The 22,403-nt window shown below is 39.5% G+C and overlaps 1 protein-coding gene across 2 annotated transcripts in view; it reads right to left on the bottom strand.

Annotated features, from left to right (window-relative positions):
- clstn2 (calsyntenin 2) overlaps nucleotides 1-22,403 on the bottom strand; it is a 209,173-nt gene that overhangs the window by 141,257 nt on the left and 45,513 nt on the right. Inside the window, exon 2 of one of the 2 annotated variants that reach the window (XM_034703752.1) lies at nucleotides 21,564-21,653. The exons of the other annotated variant lie outside the window; for it this stretch is intronic. Within the exon in view, the coding sequence (XP_034559643.1) occupies nucleotides 21,564-21,653 (90 nt within the window). The remainder of the gene's footprint in view (nucleotides 1-21,563; nucleotides 21,654-22,403) is intronic. 2 annotated transcript variants of the gene reach the window in all.

Raw genomic sequence — 22,403 nt, 5'->3', positions numbered from 1 at the left:
ATATTGGAAATGCAGAACTCAACTAGGCAGAGTGTGACATAAAGGGGCAGAGTTTGAGCCTCCTAGCCAACAGCTATGCGTTCCCGACCAGGAGTCAAGTCAGTCATGTCCTTATTTGGGCAAAAACTCTTAATCTTAATATCTTCTTAACCATTGAGTCAGAAAAAAATTCACCCCCCGTACAGTGTGTGCCGATAGAGGGATAAGCTAAGTAGGGCCAAGCCGTTTTTTGAACCAGGCTGTAAACATGTTTATTTCTGCTGCAAAGATCGTCTTTTTTGAATTGGTGTGTATGTTGTTTCCGGTGTTTCTGCAGCCAGCCTGAAGCCGATTCTTGATGTATTGCAGTTTATAACACTTCCGCATGGGCTTCATAGTTTGAGACAGCTTGATATGTTCCCAATAATGACTGTGTTTCGCTTAATAAACTCTGGAAATTGTCAAGTTGCAAATATTGGCTAGCATATCCCATTTCATGTCTCACCTCTGTGTCATTTGTTTCATCAAGGAAACAAACAAATTGCAAATGTTTGTATTTCCTCCAGCATAAGAGGTATAATTGGCTTTAAGTGTAAAAAATTAGATGTCCTGCAGGTGTGAGGTGGTGGTTTCATATAGCTTGGAAGCTGTATTTTCTTCATATGGAGATACATTTCCATTTTAAAAGAATTGTAATATTGATTGAAAATTGGAGTAAGACATGCAATAAAAGTCCTTGGACACAGCCTTTGTCCTCAGCCTTGGTTACAATATATGAGAGCACAAAAGGGGCCACGGCACAGTGTGAACACAGGTCAATAATCCGATAAGCAGAAGGCCAGATGAGACAAAGTCAGTGACAAGTAAGATGCTCACACGGAGTCCATGTTCATCACCGGAATGTTTAATCCAGAGGAGTTCCAGGACTGAGGGGGGACAGGAGAGCGCTGAAGTCTATGTATTTCTGTTCGACACAGCAGAGTCTAAGCACACACTGTGGTGTAGTCATGACTCTGATGCTCGTCTTGTGCTCAGACAGATGGAAGAGAATCAGGCTTAGAGTCAGGGGATAAGAGTGCTCAGTGAATCATTTTAAGTGGCCACTGAACCCAGAGCCACCTTTCACTTCTGTCAGTGCTGATCAAGACACTTAAAAATAACACCAGACTGGCATAACACTTGGAGGGATCTAGCTTGGGTTTAACCCCAAATTGTTTCATATTATCAACATTTTAAGTCTTTTGTTATACTTGAGTATGTGACAGATGCAGCAGCATGACAATTTTCATTCTGCTAGACAAACAATGTTAATTACAGTTTTAAAATAGCAGTGCCTTGGCAGGCTACAGAAAGTTAGAAATGGAGGCAGAAACTGTTCATTTCCAAAGTTATAAAGACAGTTGTAAATTGTGGTTCATTTACTGTTCCATGACTAATAAGTGGATTTTTTTCTACATTGGAAAAATAACATTTGATTTGACCTTGGCACAGTGTTCCTTCACCTGCTTTGTTAAATGCTTAGACCGACTTATTTTTGCTGGAGTGGACTTTATATTTGGTGTTCATTAAAAAGGCAGACAGTTCGGGGTTGTTTTCGTAAGTCGCAAATAGGGTAGTCACAATACCAGAATTTTAAACTTGATGAGATACAAGTAAAAAAACAATAATATTTATATTTGTTTTAACAACTCCAGGAAAAAAAATAACTCTTGGGCACTAAAAGTTAGGCAATTATTGTTTCTTTGACCTACTGTTGATAGCAAAGAAAAGGAAAGTAGATGCAATTTTCCTATGAAAAAGTATAGATCCAATATGAGATAGTCATATTTCCTCTTTTTTATCATCTACAAGTCACAATAAGTGTATGGTGGTGTGTATCTGCAGAGTCTGTCTCCCAGCATTTCAAAGTTTTTGACATTTTTTAGCACCAATCATTAGCAGTGTGAAGCTTTCTCAGCAGCCCACAGATTAGGACTAATATAATACATATATGGTCCAGGTGGAAATGGTGTCTCTCTGTGTGCATGGTTCTGAGATTCCGAAAGAACTCAACAAAACCTCTGAACATGCTGACCTGTGAATGCTGGTGAGCTGAATGGAACAGAGACACAGAGAGACACAACTCTGTGCAGATCTGGTAAGTAAAGTAGCTGCTTTAATACACCTTTAGCTAGCCAAATCCTTGATCTTCTACCTTGGAAAAAGGTGGGCCATCAAGTGCTGTAAATTCATTGATTTCACCATGAACTGCTTCAGCTTTGGGTTTCTCTGGTAAACTTTCTGTAGTTCTTGAAATGCCTGTTGAATCAGAACTACATCTTCTTTGCATTGATGCCTTTTCAGGTGACTTATAAAATTTGTGTTAGAGCTTGAGGACTTTCTTTCTCCTCTTGAAATACTTGGCGTACATGTTATGCAAGTTGCAATCATGCAATTCTCCCCTGAAGCAGGGATACACATCCACACAAGTGATGCTATGTTGAGTTTTTTGCCAGTTTGTAGCAGCCACCCTTGTTCTTCCTCTGCATTTATTGGCGGATAGCATACTACTACCTTCTGGGTATGAATGTCTAGACTTGTTAATACGTGAAAGAAAGCAACTTTTATTGGTTGTACTATCAGAATAATAAATGATATACTGTAATATTCCCTTCATCAGCCCGATAACCTATTGGCCTGATATATGTCCTGCATCCATGAAAATGTGGTTAAGATTACATGATACTTTCATATTTCACAGCAGCATTGAAAGGTGCTTGTAGGCCTTGAAGCTTCCGGGAATTTTGAGTCCAATCTCCTCTCTATCAAAAAAAAGCTGTTGGAGGTGTTGTTCCACTTTACATTGACTTATTGTACAAAAAGCACTTTGAGAAGGCACTCAAGTTACTGAGCCAAATACAATCCACATCATTTATCCTGCCAAATTTCAGGTTTATACATATAGTTTGTTATACATGCAGTGAGGCAGGTAGACATTTCTGCACAATAAGACACGGAACAGAAGAAAAACATAATTGATGCAGATCTCTCTCTCCCTCGATCCCTCTGCACGACACATTCTTGGCACTGTAATTGGATAAAACCGCACGAGAACTGGAAAGAGAACAATATCCGGACTCAAAACAAAGTTATTTAAGTCGTATTCATGCTGCTCCAACTTTCTAGTGTAATGCCTGCCCTGCTGTTTGGTGCTGTGCCCCTGACATGGTGTGGTGGGGTGGTGGAGCAGAAGTCATTAGCCCTTTGTTCCAGTAAAGACTGCACAGCATCTCTGCGTGGCAACTGCTCCACTGCCATTTGATAAAGGCATCAGGGCCAGAATGTAAAATAGCTGCAAATAAGGCCAGATTTTTCATAAACAAAATTTGTATGTGCTGCTGTGGACACTGATTTTAGTCGTGCTTATAGTCTGCTGAGGCTGAAAAAATCTGAAGATGACTCACAGTCTAATGGGGAGAGGACAGCCTCTTTCATTGCAACAAATATGGTTCAAAAGTTGCCGAGCATGACTCTGTGAATGGGGGTCTGCTGCTGAAAAATGAGGTCGTGTCAGGTCTTTCAAAAAATAAGATGATCCCCTCATTGGGTGAGTGCATCTCAAACAAGTGAAGAGTGGAGTCATTCAAAACCCCGCTCACTTATTCCAGCACTGTGCTTTTGCATCGAGCTTTGAAGTCTGACATCTGTGTTTGTTTTAGTCTCACAGCACAGAGGTCTTTAAATTCGTCTCTGACTGGCCTCAATTTATGCTTACTGAGTTGTTGTGTAAGAGCTATAGACAGATAAGAAAATCTGAGTTTATGCTGACATCCATTTGAGAAAATTTAAAGGCAAAGGAAGGAGGACAGGAGATTCACTGGGTACTGGGTAGCTGAGGTTAAACTACTCATTGCGTAAAATTGCATCACCTCTGCAGGTAAACACATACATCTTTGTATTAAAAAGTAATAACAACAAAAGCTTTTCTATTAAGCCGAATAAGCCAGAAACACCTTAGTCAGGGCTGTTAAGAGGTTGGAAATGTCCCTTTGGTGTTTCAGTGATTAAAAAATTATTGCTATGCCATGAAAGCTGAACGAGTGACTCCAGGGCAAATAACAGAGTGGAAATTCCTCTGAAATGAAGCCTTCAACCATGGTAAATGAAAATGAATCCAACAGTGTGACGAAACCATCTGACACATGTGAGGAAGGGGAGCATTCACACAGCCAGGGTCGCACAACAGTAGGAAACTGCTTAATAGAGTGGCTATTTAGGAGCTGGTGTGTGTGTGCATGTAAGACAGAGATAGAGAGATGCAGCAAAACAACTACAAGCAGAACGACAAAGGGAACAAGGAAAGGAAAAGATGTTAGTGGGTGAAAAGATAAAAAAGATCATTTTCATTTTTCTACATAAAAATATCGTCGCCACACTCTGGCTGCCCAACTCCTCCCCCCATACTCTCCGCCCCAACACATCTTCCCCAGCTTTTGGCTCTTGATTTGAATTTAGACAGGGAACAGTGAGCAGAGTGCATGGCCGAGGTTTACAGCGGGTGATTCGTCCTCACTACCCTTGGACTCAGTAAGAGTGACAGAATTCTGTTTTTTTCTTCCACACAGGTAGAACAGCAGGCCGACCAGAAACAGAGAGGACTGTAAAGGTTAGATTTGTGCTTCCACATGGCCTACTTTGCAAAGTAGAAACAAAGTTAAAAAAGCTTGAGTGAAACATTATTTTCATAAACACTGTGCTCGAATTCAAAAACAGAGCAATCAGAGCTAATGTGGAAAGATGCTCTCAGTGTAGCCAAATTTACTCAGAGGATTTGGTGGTTTGACATGCAATTCATCAAACCTGAAAGCAGAAAGAAGAAGTCTGTGTCCTCACTAGGGTTGTCACGTTGCTAGAATTTTCAACTTAGATACAAGACCAGTACACAATTTCTCCTCTGCTCCATTTGCCTGCAATAAACATAAACCTAACGGGAGTGTCTTCATAAGGGGGTAAAGGACCTGTCAAGCATAATTATTTGCTGACCTTTGAATGAGGAGAGTTATCAGTGTAGTGGCAGTGACAGAAGGTAGAGCAAAGAGACACACAGCAGGCAGGCAGGAAGACATTAGATGTCAGCAGCAGGCAAACCAAATCCTTCCTGCAGCACATTTGTGGATGTGTTTGCAAGAATTTTAGAGCGTACAGTACATGCTGTGACACTATCAGAAAAAATGTCATCTTTTTTTTTGTATCTATGTTGCTTGATTTCAGAGGCTCGCAGCAGCTTCAAGTTCACAATATGAGTGAGAAGCTCTTTATTCTATTTCATGGGCTTTAGTGCTTTACAAAACTATTGAAGAAAAAGTAATGATATTGTAAGTTTTTAAAGCACAGGAAAGTGAAATGTATCAATGTATTGAACAATTTGACAACTTGTGGTCCTTCCTTGTCTCTGTAAATGTTGGATTTCCTTTGACAGGAATATGTTTTTGTTGTATCCACTGTATCCACCCATCAGTGGAATTGTGTAAAACTACCAGTGGCTTATAGTTTAATGATGCTCAAACAGTGCACAACATAAGGCTTACTCCATACTGAGGAAAAAGTCCAAGTTTAGAGACTTTTGTATGGCTATTGTAACTCTTTGCCTGCATCATATGTAGCAAAATGTCAGACTGTGTATAACTCTGAAGCCAGATTGTTAACAACTAAGACTCTCATCACATCACTTAATTTTTTTTCTGCCCTGCAAAGATGACCGTTTACCTCCTACAATTGATTTAAAAATTGTACCTATACAGGGCTGTACATAAGCTGGGTAATTGGTAACTTTCAACTCCTTACTTTCCAAAAATGACTCGTAATCTTCTGGGTCTGGGCTGCGAGCGATTCAGGGGCACGTCAGCTGTGTCATTAACAGAAAATATTTCTGCTTATAAATTCTCCAGACATACTTTAACTGATTTGCTTGACAACTCCTTTCACTTGTTTCCATTATAAAAGATCTAATGTGTTGCCGTAGAGTGAGCTGATGTGTGTTTTTCAGAGATACTGTACGTAAGTAATTGTGTTTTTTTGGTCTTTTGAGAGTTTTTGTGCTCTTTGTTTGGAAAAAACGCGATACACTTAGAATTATTAATTTCTCACCGTTAATTGGAAATTCCAGAGAAATAATGTGTACTGTGCAAAGTAAAAAGGCATTGGGCAGAGTAAGGTTTAGAGTAAGGTTTCGTTTAATGACATGAGAGAAATATTGGACCGTTCTGCTTTCTCAAAAGTAAAAACTTGTTTCTCAGACGTCTTAAGCCTATAACAGAGAACAGCAGGCCCATGAAGCAAAGGTTTTATAATTGAGGGTAAAATGAGCTGTTTGTTCTTCAGTGCCTCGGCGACAGAACATGAAATAAAACATTTTGTTGTCTGCTTGATAGATTACCATCTGCCCACTATTCCCACAGCACGATTCTTCAATCAGACACAGCCATAGATCTTTCCAGATAAATCCCCCGCTCTAATACTGTAAGGGCTTGGATGGAGGGACAGAAAAAAAAACAAATCTAAAATCTAATTTAACTCACAAACAGTACAATGTGTACATCCGATTACGATCAAATTGAATTTCCTACTCTCTGTCTCCCAAGTCTCCTTTTTCCAACATCCACTTGTACACAAACCTCCCTCAGTTTCTCTGTTTGCTTCGCTGTGACAAGGCGTCAGCAGGGGCAGTCCATCACTTCCATCAAATCTTTTTCATCTTTTCTGTGTATCTTCTGACATTTCCATTTTCATACGGTTGGCTTCACATGCTTATGCATCTACAGCCTTTATGAAAAGAATAGACACCCATCATCTGCAGGTAATTTCCCCAGGTAGGAACTCATAGATTTCCCTGGAGGTGGTTCTCTAAAAATGCTCCTACTGTTCTACATGCTCATGCATGTTTTCAACACCCTCTTCTTGTTATCCAATGGCAGACTCTAAAAACAGTTGAAGTACTTTTTGGTCCAGGTTTTATAGAAAACAAAACACAGATTGCAGGTTGTTTTATAAAAGTGCATAAAAGTGCTGTGATACACCTGGTCAGACTGCTAACTTTGCTAATATTTGACATTTCCACAAAGAAGCACACAGCATTTTGTTTTCAAAAATAGCTCTGTTCCAGTGTAGACCACTAAACAAAAGGAAGATTTTGTCCAAATGGCCACACTCACCCAAAATTGCATGCAAGCTTATGACGTTATTTGCAAAAGCTCAGTTATCCCTACAGGCCAGTGTTTTAAGATGTACCCCTTCTCGAGGCTCTATTTTAAGGTTACATAAACATAAGTAGAATTTAGTGAAAGTGGCTGTCAAAGGGAAACAAGTGTGTTTTTTTTTTTCTTTATATTTTTTGTTACTTAACTTTTCAGGTTGCATTACAGGAAAAACAAAGAAAAAGCAGAAAACAAAGCAGCAAAGGAACCTTGTAAATTTCTCTCTGCTCTCTCTTTACATATCGTCAGCTTCACAATCAATAGGTTAAGACACTAATTAAACTTCATCCAATCAGAATTAAGGCTTTTACACCTCTGACCGCCCTCATTGTTTGAGCACTGATACGTGATCACTGAGGTCACAAGCTTACTGGTAGAGCCAAGTCAAGACCTTATCACAATGTAGTCCATGTTGTTATATCTCTTCTACAGCTATTGATTTATTTTACATACTCAATTTTAAGAATAAAAGGAAAATCTCTAAAAGTCAAGACCCCATATGATCGTATCAGCCGCAAAGTTGTTCCAGCTTGTGTTAGATTTCATAGAGGAATTGAGACAGCTGCTTTATTTGTAGTTTTTCTTAGATGAATCTTAAATGCAGCTTTAACTTTCATGATGACATCAGTGGTGACGGTCATCCTCTCATTTCAGATTTTTTCGACCCCCCCCCCTTCAATAGCGCTCTTGCTCTCTCTCTTTCACACACTGTGTTCCCTCTTTTGTTGTGTTCTCTCTCTCTCTCTCCCACTGAAGGATGATGGCATTAAGGGATCCATTAGGTGAGAAAAAAAAACAGCTAGCGGACAAACCATTGACGCAGCAAGGTCAGGAGATAGCTAACAGAGTGTTATCAGGAAAGGTCACAGCCATAATGCTAATATGTGTGCAAGTGTGAGTTTGTGTGCTCATTAAAACATAGATAACAATGTTTTTTAAGGAGATACCTCTGATGTGAACCTCTGATGTAAAGGATAATTTACACACCTACACGTTCCCCTTCATTGTTTGTCCCTAAAATAAAGCTTTAGTCAGTTCTGTTCCGAGTAGTCTCAGTCTTCAGTGTTCCCAGATAAGTTGATACAGTCCAAGCTGTGAGGAAGCATGTTGCTGAGGGATAGGACCATTAGCAGTCTGTCTTTATCACACTTTGTTCCTCAAGGCTCCAAACAGGCCAGATAAAAAGCACTGCTGGAACAGTTCACCATGGCAACATGAGTGAAAACAGCGTATGAGATTTTGGACAGTAGATGTTTGGGTTTGTGTCATATCACAACAGTGTAAGTAAATCTGTTTCTTTTCATCTAGAACGCTACGCTCCCAGCATGCAGGCTTGCTTTTCTAACCTAAGGTCTCTAAAAGTAGTCATCTACTAGTCAGGGTCCCGGAGGCAGACACCCTCTCTAATTATTATTATTATTATTTTTTTTTGACAAATATTTTTATTGCATTTTCTCAAAACGCAAAACACACTGAACTGCTCAGACACGACAGAAAAGAGAAAAAAAACAACAGAATGTGGTCATGTGGGTACAGTAAATAGAAAATAATTATGAAAATAAAAATAAGTGACAGTTGGCACATTCTCCATCCAGCCCCTTTCAATCTCCTGCAGCAAGACAGGGCAGCTTCCAGATGACAATCAATACAGAGCATACAAACATAGCAAGGCTAGAAGGTGTTTGTTAAGTAGTGAGCACTTAAAACAAAGTCACAAAGACAGGCTAGGCTGATCTGGGAAATCCACGAAGCAAAGAGGATGACAGCGTGGGCCCAATATGCTGCAAGTAAGGGTCCCAGACCTTATAGAAAGCATCTATTTTGGAGTGGAGCATGCATGTGATGTATTCACTAGGAATGCAGTCCATAACAATGTTGTGCCATGATTTTTTTGTTGGAGCAACATTCTTGATCCAGAAGAGTAGAATGTTCTTTCTAGCAGCAAAAGTCACCCTCTCTAATTTTAAGATTAGGCTTAAAACTTTCCTTTTAGATAAAGCTTATAGTTAGAGCTGGCTCAGGCTTGGACCAGCTCTTAGTTATGCTGCTATAGACTTAGGCTGCCGGGGGAACTGGCACACTGACACACTGGGATCCTATCTCACCATGGTAACCCCTGGCCCTTAAAAATAAAAGTGATCCCACCACTGATCCCATCTTAATGATTCATGCCAGTCCACATAGTAGCAGGTGATGTCACAGGTGGTGGCATCATACATGCTTAATAGATGTGTTGAGTAGGGATGTAAGGATATATCACAAGACGACAAAAAATCGATACAAATAAGTGTGGATTAAAATCGATTCAACAAAATTTGTATCAGGATATTATTTTTAAACAGTAGAAGGCACTTTCTGCATTATACTCCACTTGTTTGATATCATTAAGTCTCTTGCGCTGCTCTCTCGTCACTTGCTGAGTGGAGGTGTTTTAAGTTTAAAGCATGTTTCAGAATCAGCTGACTGCACACAGCGGAGACGCTCAGCTGGGGGCTGCAGCTGAGTGACAGGTCTCCACGAGCACTTTTTTTCTCCGCTGCTGGACTGATTCTGACTTGGTTGCGCTCCCGGCTGACACCTTACCACGTTTAAATGCTTATTTTTTTCAATAAGAACGAGTAGACAGAAAACTGGACACTGTGAGTCCAAAATATGATTCTGTTCAGTTGTCCTGTTGCAGTACAGTACACCCACATGCTGTAGTTTGAGTCTTCATATATGACCATGCGTCCGCTGAGGTTATTTATAAGCCTGCTGCTCACGTTGATATTCTGCGTGTTTAACATTTTGAACACCTCAATATGATACGTAGCTGTTTAATACCGTCAGTAATATACATTGTGTCGTGAAGGAAAATTTGATTTAGGGGGAAAAAACGCATTTGGTATTATTTTTGACATGGAAAACGTTCATGTTTTTTTAATGATTAAATGATAATTGATCGTTAACATTTCCAAAGATCAATCAAGGAAAATACTTGAAATTTACATCCCTAATTCAAAGAGATTTACCTTATTTGTTTTAATATTTAATACTATTTAATACTACTAATTTGGGATTTGTTCACTTTCCATTTCTTTATAATTGTTCTAAAGTATGCAACAAGGTATTTTTGTAAAGTGATTTTAGTGTGCAGTGGTTTTATTTGAGTTACAAAACACCATAAAAATGAAAAAGGATTACTTTGTTTACAAAGAAATAGAAGAGAAAAAATATATATTGCATCTCACCATATCTGAGAACTGAAATACAATAATAGTTATTTAAATTTTGAGTTAAATCCAGTTTTCTTGTAAATCGTTAGAGAATCGTGAGTGAATCGTATCAAGAACCAAAAATCAGGATTCAAATCGAAATTGGGTTGGGTGTATCCTTACATCCCTAGTGTTGAGATTTGTTGCAACAGAGTGGACAAAGTGGTTACTCCTGCTTCTTCAGCACAGGACATGTTATTGATTCATTTGGGGGAAAAGCTCATTGTCTCTGAACCTTGCAAGTTGTTTTTTTTAGAAACTTTTTAAGTGGTTCAATGGGGCTCTTGGGAGGCACTTGAAGAGTGCACTTCTGTTGTGTCTCAGTGGTGTTGTTACATGATATAAATGTGCTCCACTGGCAATTAAAAAGTAAGCAAATTAAATTCCCATAGTAAAAAGGTAACTGTAGTGTGCATACTTCTGTTTACTTTGCCCAAGTCCTCAATGTCAATCTCACACACCCTCTTCTACTACGCCCTTAGTGCCGTTTCCTTTCACTCTCCTGTTAAGTGTTTTTGTCCTCTGCCTCTTTCAGTCTTTTTATTGATCTGTCTATTTTCAGCCTCATGCTCACACACACACTCGGATAGCATCAGCACGGGTGGCAACCCCGCCATCTGTCCTCTTCACCCTCCTTGGCTATTTGCTGCTTGCTAATTTGCTGCTTAATTATAGAAATGCATCAGTACAGTCTCTTCATAACAGAGGCTGTGTTTATTGTCTTTGGGAAAAGCTGACTCTAATGAACTCATCAAACATTTGGCATATAAGCCAGTCAGTCAGCCAGAGAGTCAGGGGAGAGATTTAAGGACATACATAAGTAATCTTTAGTGCAGATTCTTTACTCTCAGTCAGGCAGATCATTACAGGGAGAGATGAGGAGCTTCTGGAAAATTGCTTGAGCAGCTGAATTTCCGATTGGTGAATGAGCTAGTTAGCTCATCTGTAGAGTCCTATAGATGCCCCCAAAACATGCACTTCAATGATTTTGAAGGTTTATTGCACATCCTGTAAAACTTTAACAAGCCGTTGTGACTTCTTTCTTTTTGTAAGTATTGCTTTACTTAAAGTCTCATAACTTCCCTTTCCTTCTTCAACATGATAAGTCATTTTGCTTGATATCTTGCTGCGGGAAGCAGTTTTAATTCAAGTTAATTTGATGTTTTTTTTACCTCAGAGTTACATCATATTGCCAAATAGATCACCATAGTTTGATGCATGTTTTCCAGACTAAATCAGGATGTCAAGATTCATAACCTCGGGGCGCTGGTGGCCTAGCGGTCTAAGCGCCCCACATATAGAGGCTACAGTCCTCGTCGCAGGGGTCGCCGGTTCGATTCCCGGCCGGTCGACCATTTCCTGCATGTCTTCCCCCACTCTCTACTCCCCACATTTCCTGTCTCTCTCCACCTGTCCTATAAAATAAAGGCAAAAAGGCCAAAAATATAACTTAAAAAAAAAAAAAGATTCATAACCTCACCCAGAAAGATGTAGAAGGCAGCACAAAACTAACTTCAGTTACACTCATCATCATTTTCAATAGTTATTCTGTATGAAAAATACAAACTGCAAAATGTTTCAACACTATACAATAAAATAAGTTGTTGAGGTCATCAAGTAAGTTCTCAAAAAGAACATTATTGCAGTGACATACTTTTTTAAGTACATGCTTACATAAAAAAAAAACAAGTAATATGTTATTATGTGTTCTGTTTTAGAATGTACTTAGTTTAGGTGCTTGTATTAAAAAACGCTTGAGAGTCCAAAATTGTGGTCACCACATCAATAATATATTGTTTCATTTTCAAAAGGCAAAAACAGCACCAAAAAACAGACAGAAACTGACTTCAGATTGTGTGAATAACTGAAAATGCAGTTTCTATCAATGTACTTGTTTAACACTAAAGAACATTTGCAAGCATATAATTTAAACCATACATACGTACTAATAACAATAGTAAAGTCCTGAAATGACCTTAAGTATAAGTATACATACCACAAAGCTGTCCTCTGTCATATAATGTGTTACAGCTGAGGTTATTTGGACCTTGGGGTGCAGGTGGGGTGGCAGATGTCTGACGATGCAGCTAATCAAACTCCCTGCTTGGTCTAATGGCTGAATAATTGTCCCCGGCTCAGCTTAGGTCTGATAACGCCCTATCAGCCTTTAGTCGTCTTACAAAGCAGACAGGAACAGAAAGTAATGCAATAGGGGAGAGCGGGCAAATCTTATTATAGACAATAAAGAATGGATTCATAAGTCTAGATGGAAATAGCAAGAAGCAGAGAGTTGCAAAGCTCATTGCAGTAAAAAAATGGCTCTCATCCTCTGACCTTTCAGATTCAGAGCAGTAGAGAGAGAAGATCTCATTGTGTGTGAGGAAATGTTCCCTTGTGTGATAGATTATTGTCACACCCTCGGTTACATTAGGACTTTTACATTTCTCCTCCATAAATGCTCAATGAGAAGCCCTTAAAAGCACAAAAAAGCAGGCTGTTAGTTTCCATTGTTCTGTTTAACTGGTTTATTTTTCTGTTAAGCAATCATAAAATGCATTAAAATGAAAAATTACACAACTAGCTCAGGGCAGAAATCTTACACTGTATCTCTACCTGACTGTTCTGTGTGAAATGTGTAAGCAAAAGATGGGAATCTTCAATTTGTGCAGCAATAGAGACAGGAACAGAGACAAATCAAGGATAATGTTCGACCGATGTCAGGTTTTTAACGACCAATGCCAGTAATTAGAGAGCAGGTTGGACAACGGCCCATATACAATGCTGATATCGTTTAATACATCATTGTTGTCTCTTGAATTTGATCAATTACAACTATATAATAATAATAATAATTGTAACGGCAGATTATGAATGAATGTGTGTGACCTGTGTGCGTAATTAAGGTTGTACGGGGGTCATTGTCTATTTAGGTAGGAACCTTTGTTGTGTGGTCAGGTGTTCCGCCCGGATGGTTATACAGTTTTTGACCGCTCAAGCAGCATGGTGCTGCGGGAGTTATGCGTGTATGTTTGTCTATGAAATGTCATGTTTTTGGACACTTCGGGAGCTTATATCACGAAAATAAACGGACCAAGAGTTCAACTGGGAAATATGACTCAGACTTTCATTCATCAATCACGGTAACCCAAGCGCGTCAGATAGGTATTCCAGGTGCAGCGCCTCAGTGGCTTAAAGCTTTGGCTTGGCCTCTACAATAATAATAATAGCATCCATTATTCCCAGCACATTACACTGTAATAAACATGGTTATCTTAGCCAGTAATTTGTTTAAGATGGATTTTTGGATGGATTAACTGGTGAAACACATTTATACATTGGGTTATGCTATAGATTTCAGAACATGACTGAAATTCATATCAGAAGCAACAGTTAACTGTAATCTTCTAACATAATTTATATCAAACACTAGCCAGTATCTGTTTTATATTTAATATGCTGCCATTTGGGTTGGGAAAAACATGTTATCATTTAGGGGGAAGTTAACATTGCTACACTGATAAGGCTGACCGATTGATGGGTTTCACTCAAATAAAGGCATGTTTACCATCAGCGAAAACAGACGGTACTAGCTTAGTCCATAGCAACTTGGCTTGGTAACCAGAGGGTCATCAGCTCAAGTCCTGGTATTGACCAAATTCGGCAATTGGACCTGTCCTTGCCTGGGCACTGCCGAGGTGCCCTTGAGCACCCCCTACTGCTCTGGTAGCGCTGGTTGATGGCAGCCTCCTGACCCTGACATCTCTCCAAAGTAACATGAATGTATGTATCAAAGAAGCTATGTGTGTGTAGCATGTTCAAATAACACCAGTGTATAACTTGAATTTCCCACATAGGGATTAATAAAGTACATGTTTGTTTGTTTGTTTGTTTGTTTGTTTTGTTTACAAAGCGCTACATCACTGCACAGGAACTGCAAGTTGTAGACCTTGCTGGCAGGCAGCCACTATGCAGGATGCTTAAAGAAAAAAGACACCATATAAGAATAACATTAATCAAATATTAGTTTTATTATTTTAGTTTAACATACATGTTGACTATTTTTACGAATATTATGTGTTTTAAAATAAAATGTATTGTGTTGGATGGAATAACTGTTGTTTTTTTACCCAGAGTCCCAGACATTACCAGATAACACAATTTAGAGGTGTAATCTAATACAGTGATATTTTTGCTTAATATCAACATACTCTCAGAATAAAAAAACAGCCCGTTCCTACTGTATAACCATGCTTTGTAACCATTTGTACTGTCTGATATGGAAAAAAGGTACATCAAAATTAACATCTATCCTCAAATAGTCTTCCTTAAATATAACTGCGATTATTGCTTGTATCCTCACAACCCTCAGGGGAAAACTAACAGCAAGATGCCACCTGGTGCAATACGAAAAAAGGACAGATCCTCTATCTGGTATATCACTGTGCTGAGCAGAAGAGAATCGTTACTTCACTTTTCACTGATAAAAACAAATTAAAATCCTCTCATGTTCTGGCTGCGTGCCACCAGCTCTTCAATTCAATAAGACATTTCAAATGAGCTTAAAAGTATCTTGGTGAAAGGCTTACAGTGTTTGTTTTTTAAACACTTTTTTGGAAGTGAATATTAGATCACAATGTCAAGTTGTGTTCTTCAAATGCTCCATAACAAAAAAAAACAGTTGGGCCAAAGCCTTGATTTATTTACTAAAGACTGACATGAATCCTATTGCCTGTTCCTTAACAGGATTCAATGGTACACACGCTCACTGCGATGGCAGCATTATTCACAGTCATGAGCAACACCTTGTGAAGCGGTTTTATGCATATCTCCTTCTTAGGTGTCAGTTCCTCCAATTTCTTCACGCCCCTGTGTCTTCTTTAGATGTTTTCTTTTGTACAGTGTGAGCTTTCCTTAAGGCTGTGTTTGGTGTATAAGCAGCAGCCTGTGAGCAGCGCACATGGCTAGCTGGACTGAAAATTCATGCATAGTCTAATCATCAGCTCGCACGGTTTTCCTAGATTGTCAACATCAGCAAAGAAGGACAGATGTTGGATATGCAGCATGCCTTCATCTCTGCATCCAATGTTGTCTAAGTTGGTGGGACTCATATTAAACATCCCACATCTGACGACGTTTGACTTTCATCTCAGTGACATTTAAATGAACAGATAGAAAGCAGATTTGTTGTTGTATGTTTTTGATGTGCCACACTTACGCTGCGGACAAATACCAAGGTATGATTTCAACCGGGCTTAATTAGAAAATCATATCTGAGCAAAAGAAAAACGCAAACAATAAAGAATGTTATTCTTCTCATCTTGAAATCAGCCTCAATACATTAAATTAATCCTCTCATTTAAATCAAGACATTAACCCTGATTTCAGCAGGATCACCTGATAATGAAATACTGAATATAATCAAAACATTTGAAACATGGTTCTGGTAGAGCTTTTTGTGCTCGTTTTTTTGAGCGCCTGCATCTCATTGACAGTTTGAAAGCAGCTTTAAAGTTTTGTTGCTGGCAGTGAGTCACGCTTCAGATGAGTCCAGGCAGCAGCTTATTGATGCGCTAAGGCCGCCAGCGTCACTCACCAACTTCAGGCAGAAAGCAATGATGCAGGATCAAAAGAGGACAAACCACCCTGTATGCTCCATTTCAAACATAATGGGGAGCTCCTGGATGTAGGAAAGCAGGTGGGTGGTTGTTGTTGCGGAGCTGAATACACAAATAAGATTGGATCGTAGTTTTTTTCTGCCACTGCATGTCATTTTACATCTTCAGACAAACCTATCCAACTAAGTTGTAGGAGATTATGACCCCCTGTTTATATTAGCTGCAGTTATCCGTGTTAAAAGATGGCAGCAGTGGATGTCTATCTCAAACAGCAATTGCATCAGCATGGTACGGTTTGTTTATAGTTAAACAGGGATATGGGTCACAGTTTGACTGGCGCCTGATTGGCAGCACAACAGATACCAGCACCTTGCCTAGCAGGTGGTGTGCCCATATGGCAGCAGCTCCACACTGCCTTTATTAAGACCGCAGCAAAGTCCAAAACACTCATACAAGCTCCCCTGCTTAGTTCCATGCCAGCAGAGGGCCCCATCTCAAGAGTCCAGGATAGGCTGATCTCGTCAAAGGTTGCAGCTATTTTAAGATTTAAAATGCTTCCTAAATGTTCTTAGTCTGGCTCTGTTCCTGAAACCAATTTGCCTCAGAGTGACAGAAACTTTCTTTCCCCTAGACAACAGCAACTTCCTGGATGATGAAGGCTTAAAAACACCTCAATCACTGGGGCCGGATTTTTGAGTGAGCCTAAATCCAGCTTGAATTGTATCATGATTGGCTGTGATTATTATTCTGAATAGATGGATGATAGAATAAACCAAAACACTTTCTGTGAGACAGGCCAGAACATATCACGAAGCTATTTCAATTCAAAACACCAGAAATGATGCTGATGTTGGAAATCTGTCTCTATATTTCTCATTTCTACCTGCTATTTGAGTAGACCATTATAATATATAACAGAGTTAATACAAATTATAATTGTCTCATTTTTTTACCCCCTTTTTTTTTTTTGTCAGAGTAGCAGGGCAGTAGCTGTTGTTGAGAAGTGGTTGTGTGAGCAAGAATTTGGGGCACTGTTTGGATTCATTTACATTTCATGCTGCAGAACAGAGGCATGAGAATTCCAAAATCCCTGTTGGGTTAAAAACTTGAGAGAAAAATGTTATTAAACTCCGGCGGCACAGTTTTTATGGAGCTGTGTCTCTCTACCTGCCTTTGTAGCTCCTCTTTTATGCAGTGACGTTACTTATAAAGGCTAATGTTCCAAGACATTATCTTAAAAGCTGCCTTATCAAATTCTGCTCCATGGTTAGCCTGAGGGGAAGAACCGTGGCCAATGCTGGGTGTTTGCAAGTGTGTGGTCATGTGTGCAGGCATTTGTGTGAGTTTATGGCTTGGTCCAGGCCTTAAAAAAAAGCACACTACGTTCAAGGAAAAGCATGCATCAATAAAAAATAAATATAAGTCAAAGAGACCCTAATACTTAAATGCAAAAACACAGTTTCCAATGCTTTAAAAGGTACAGTGTGTATAAATGGGAATATTTAGTGATATCTTGCTCACTCCTCCAATCAGTGAAGCGATGGTGGCCTGGAGGACAAAAAGCTCCTGTGAGCATGATAAGTATATGATCATCCATTTACCATCTAAAACTACGTACCAATACAAATTATTTTGTGCACTCCAACATCTTTCTTCATCATCTTGGAACCGCTGCATTTCGTGCAGCCAACCAATAAATACAAAACCGTGTATGTTACTAGTTTGTCTGTTCTGTGCCACTGCAGAAACATGACTGAGCAAGATGGCGGCCTCTGTGGAAGGGGACCTGCTCCTACGTAGACAGAACCGACTAATTCTGAATGAACAAAAAAATATATATATATATATATTCAGGTTATTATTCAATATTCACTCATTTAAACACACTTATGAATATTATATTCCATTTCTACCAAGTTTGTTCTGCTAAATGCCACTAAATACTGCACACTGCACCATTAACAGCCAAAATAAAACAAAAATCAGCAGCATCTAAATTAGATTTGAACACTTTATTGTTCAAAGAATACAACTATAATAGCAGAAAGCAAACACACACATAATAAACACTTAAAACATACTTGTGTGTCTGCACCATAGACTGTTTTGAGGCCAGTCAGCGGTGGCAGCCATATTGCTGCTGTCGAGCGATTGTGACGTAAAGAGGCAGGCTTTGAGCCTCCTAGCCAACAGCTACAGTGTTCCCGCCTGTCAATCAAGCCAGCTGTGCCTCTCATTGGAAGACTTGCGATCTCAATATCTTTAAAATTGCAGGGTTAGAAAAAAATTCACCCCCCTCACAGTGTGTGCCGATCGAGAAATGAGCTATCCAGACTACACTCGTCTTTTGTACCAGGCTGTAAACATGTTTATTTCTGCTGTAAAGATCGGCTTTTTTGAATTGGTGTGTATGTGGTGTCCGGTACTTCCGGAGCCAGCTTCAAGCGGATCCTCGATGAACTACAGTTTTTAACACTTCCACATTGGACTCATATTTTTAGACCGGAGGTTGCCGCTTGGTTCGCACATGCCACTTTCTGCCACCAGTATCTTTGATTATTTTATGAATATACAGATGTGTACTTTCAAAGCAAACAGAGGCTTACACCATCACGCCCAGTTGACCACAGTGTTCTGCACATTAGTAAACATCCTGTGTGTTTACAAGCTGATGGTCTTTATCGTCCCTGCTCTGTCACCACATTCGGCGGTTCTAAACAGCGCACCTGCTATTTTCAGAGCAACTTTCAACAGAATGTGACAGTGTTGTAGATAAAATGCTTCAGAGAGGCAGGATGAGGAAATAATGTGTCATGTTTCTGCAACACCATTAGTGTGTGTGTTTGGTGGTGATTATACCCATAGTCCTGAAGGCACAAAGGATTCACCAACCATCTAAAGGCCTTTTTTTTTTTTGACAAAATGTCACTATTAGTACTGTGTTGGACACTTTTATTATGAAATGGTAGTGCATATACTGCAATCTCAGAGCCGAGGGAGTAAATAACTTTTCTGCACTCAATGCATAGGTTTCATTCTGCAAAGTGTACTGCAGTAATTCAAAGAAGCATACTGAATGATGTTAAGTTTATTAGTCTATACTAACATTCGTCTGTTTCCTTAAAAATTCAAATACAGCAGATGTAAAGCGGCTTTGAGATACCTCCATTTATCTCCAGTTCAGTTCTCATTTCATCACACGTTGAACCGATGTCACTTGAAGTTTTGCCAGTCTCTGGATTGAAGACGTAGCATTTACTCAAGCTAAATTGTTGTCAATAAGATACAGTATGCACTGAATATTTTATGAAGAATCTACTGACTGACACAGCTTTACAGAGTCCACAAGTCCACAACTAGACAGTCAATGGAGTGGAACTGCTATACTATGTTGATTTTTTTCTTGGGGTGGTCACGAGCAAATCGTTTTCTAGTGGTTTAAACAGAAATTTTAATTCCAGCTAGCTGTCTAGTCTCAAGGTAAGTAAAATAGTAAAAAGTGAGCTAAATGACAGAACACAGTATCACAGAGTCTGCAAGTAAGCAATTTCAAACTGGAAGCAGATCATTGCTGCAGAAGAGCGAGCACCACCAGCCTTCAGTCCACCTTGCTGCATGGATGTCTACCATAGACTGTATAATTAATGGACGTAGTATTCGTGACGTCACCCATCTGTTTCTGAAGCCCTGTTTTGAGGCCAATCGTCAGCAGGTGCCATATTGGAAATGCTGAACAAAACCAAACTTCGTCCAAGCTAGTGTAAGGTCAAGAGGCAGGTCTTTAGCCTTGTCACCAACAGTAACAGGGTGCCCGCCTGTCAATCAAGTCAGCCATGTCCTTAGTGGGCAAAACTGGTAAGTTTGATATCTTCCAAAATACCAAGTTATAAAAAATTTCACCCCCCGTACAATGTGTGCTGATACAGAAATTAGCTACTCAGACCTCAACTGTTTTTTGAACCAGGCTGTAAACATGTTTATTATTGCTGTAAAATTGTCTTTTGAATGGGTGTGTATGTGGTTTCCGGTGTCTCTGCAGCTAGCCTCAAGCGGACGCTCGATAAACTGCAGGTTTCAGCACTTCCGCATATGCTTCATATTTTAATACTGGAGGCTGCCACTTGATGTCTACATGCCTGTGCCGGTTACACATTGCTCTGGCTCAGGCTTTATGTGCCAGTTTCACCAGTCACAGCCGACATACAAATGTATCTTCATTTTTTAGGTCAAAACAATGCCAAACCAAGTGCTTCGAGATGCCATCTGTCATCGGTGCTTGTTTACAGACAAGTAGTAGAGCATTATGGCATTACGACAGTAGCCATTAACTAGAGTTGTAACACCGGCTAGTGGCGGGTAGCTACTTTACAACTTAGACGCAACATGAGAGTGACTGGGATTTGTGGTTTAGGATAATCAAAATATAAATGAATAATTTAACCATCTAGTTTTTCTGTTGCTAACTAAACAGAGAGACAATGTTTAGTTTAATCGTTTCATTCACTAAATGCACACCATAACAAAAAACAACAACACAGCAACTGCAACATTGCCAACATTTGTCTGTAAGCTGCACCTGTATGGTTTCCTGGGGTATTTCAGTGTAAAGACAATTGAGAGAGATGTCACTTTAAATCAGTGCTCCTCTGATGTCAAGATTGATACTGATTTTTGCTTTGTACTTCCACTCATTTTTAATGTGCATCTAGCATGCACCACTTGCCTGCAGCCACAAAGTTTCCAAACTTCCTGTGCACATTTTGCACTTCCCTGTGCTTCATGCTCTGCCCTGATTCAGGAGATTTTCACCTGAGGTCTCTTCAGTTCAAAGCTACATTTATGCTCATTATTTATATGCATGTACAAAATCTTGCACGTACCATACTTATACAGTTATAGAGCCATAGGGTGCAACATGATACTGTGTTAGTAATCCCACATTACCAGTCGGAAAATCCGACTGGTCCTTAAGGATTTCTATTAAAGAGTTAACTTTAAGTATGTCCTGCTTCAACAGTCTCATAATTTTGCCTAAGAATGTGTAGTGTGGTGGTGCATGTGTAATGATAATAAGAGCATGTCACTCTCTGCTCATGATTCAAATTTGCAAATTAGTTCAGTATTAGCTCAATGATAGTACAATAGGAAATAATACTATCTACATAATTTACTGTTGAAGCAGGAAACTACAACAAAGCCTTGTCCTGGGTAATAAAATATGGTTGTGTCATCCATTCTGCACTGCATTAATTTTCACTGGACTGGCCCTCCTGTTGTTACAGTCCAGTGTGATATATGGAGGGTTCTGGTAGACTAATGGAGTGTATGGGCAACTCTGAGTAAACATCCTGCAGATGATAAAGCTCTTGTGTCGAGCAGTGATCTATTCCTGGATAGGAATGCATCCTGCTACCACTGGGACAATGCACACGCAAACTAGCAAGCGCACACAAACACAGAGGTTTAAATCCACACATACTCACAGGTATTCCTGGACACACGGCCAGACAGAAGAGTTTGGACGGGTCTGGTTGGCACTACCAGCAGCACAGCTGACAATGCAGGTTGTCTGCCTGTGTGTGAGAGAGTGTGTGTTTGTGTTATTGTCTGTCTATTTTTGTGACGACCAGTTTGAGTTTCAGGCCTTAAGAGGTTCTGTTTCTTTTGTTTAAAGGGTTTGCAAGCTTTCCAGGTTTCCTAATTATTGCTTGATTGATTTGTTTTTTACATGGTCCCTGTCCTTGTAGGACTATGGGTCCATAACAGTTGGAGGTTTGAATGAGATCCAAAAAGCCTCTCCAGAATGAACAAAATATAGTGCAATTGCATCTTTCAGCCAACATGGAGAAAATACTGTGAATCATGCAAAGAAGGATCATGACGCAAGCCTGCCCGGGGGAAATCAGTTGCCATACAAAGATTTTCCTCTGGCTACAGGGCAGGAAAATCAGGACAGTTTGGAAATCCCTTTTTTTTCCTCCAAAAGGTTTAGGAGGCTAAAGACTTAATTTTACAATTACCAAATAGGTTAATGTAAGGGTTTGAGGCAAGAAAATACATTAAACCAAAGAAGAACCTCATAAATATAGCAAAAATGTCTGCAAATGACTGAGTATGTGTGCATGCATTAGAGCTTATGTTTCCTTGTTATAAGGCGCCTACTGTAACATCAGGGCCAGAGGATGCATTGTCCTAGATAGTGGAGGTGTGTGCAGTCTAAAGATGCAGAGCTCAGTGAAAAGTAAAAATGGAGCAGTGGTTTCTGGGGGAAAATAATTTAAATTTTAATGAAGACAGAAACTTTACACTTTAATGAGCAATGA

Source organism: Notolabrus celidotus, chromosome 15 (assembly GCF_009762535.1).
Source record: "Notolabrus celidotus isolate fNotCel1 chromosome 15, fNotCel1.pri, whole genome shotgun sequence".
NCBI classification, from domain to species: Eukaryota; Metazoa; Chordata; class Actinopteri; order Labriformes; family Labridae; genus Notolabrus; species Notolabrus celidotus.
Note: the sequence above shows the minus strand (reverse complement) of the source record. Positions and strands in the feature narration are given on the sequence as shown.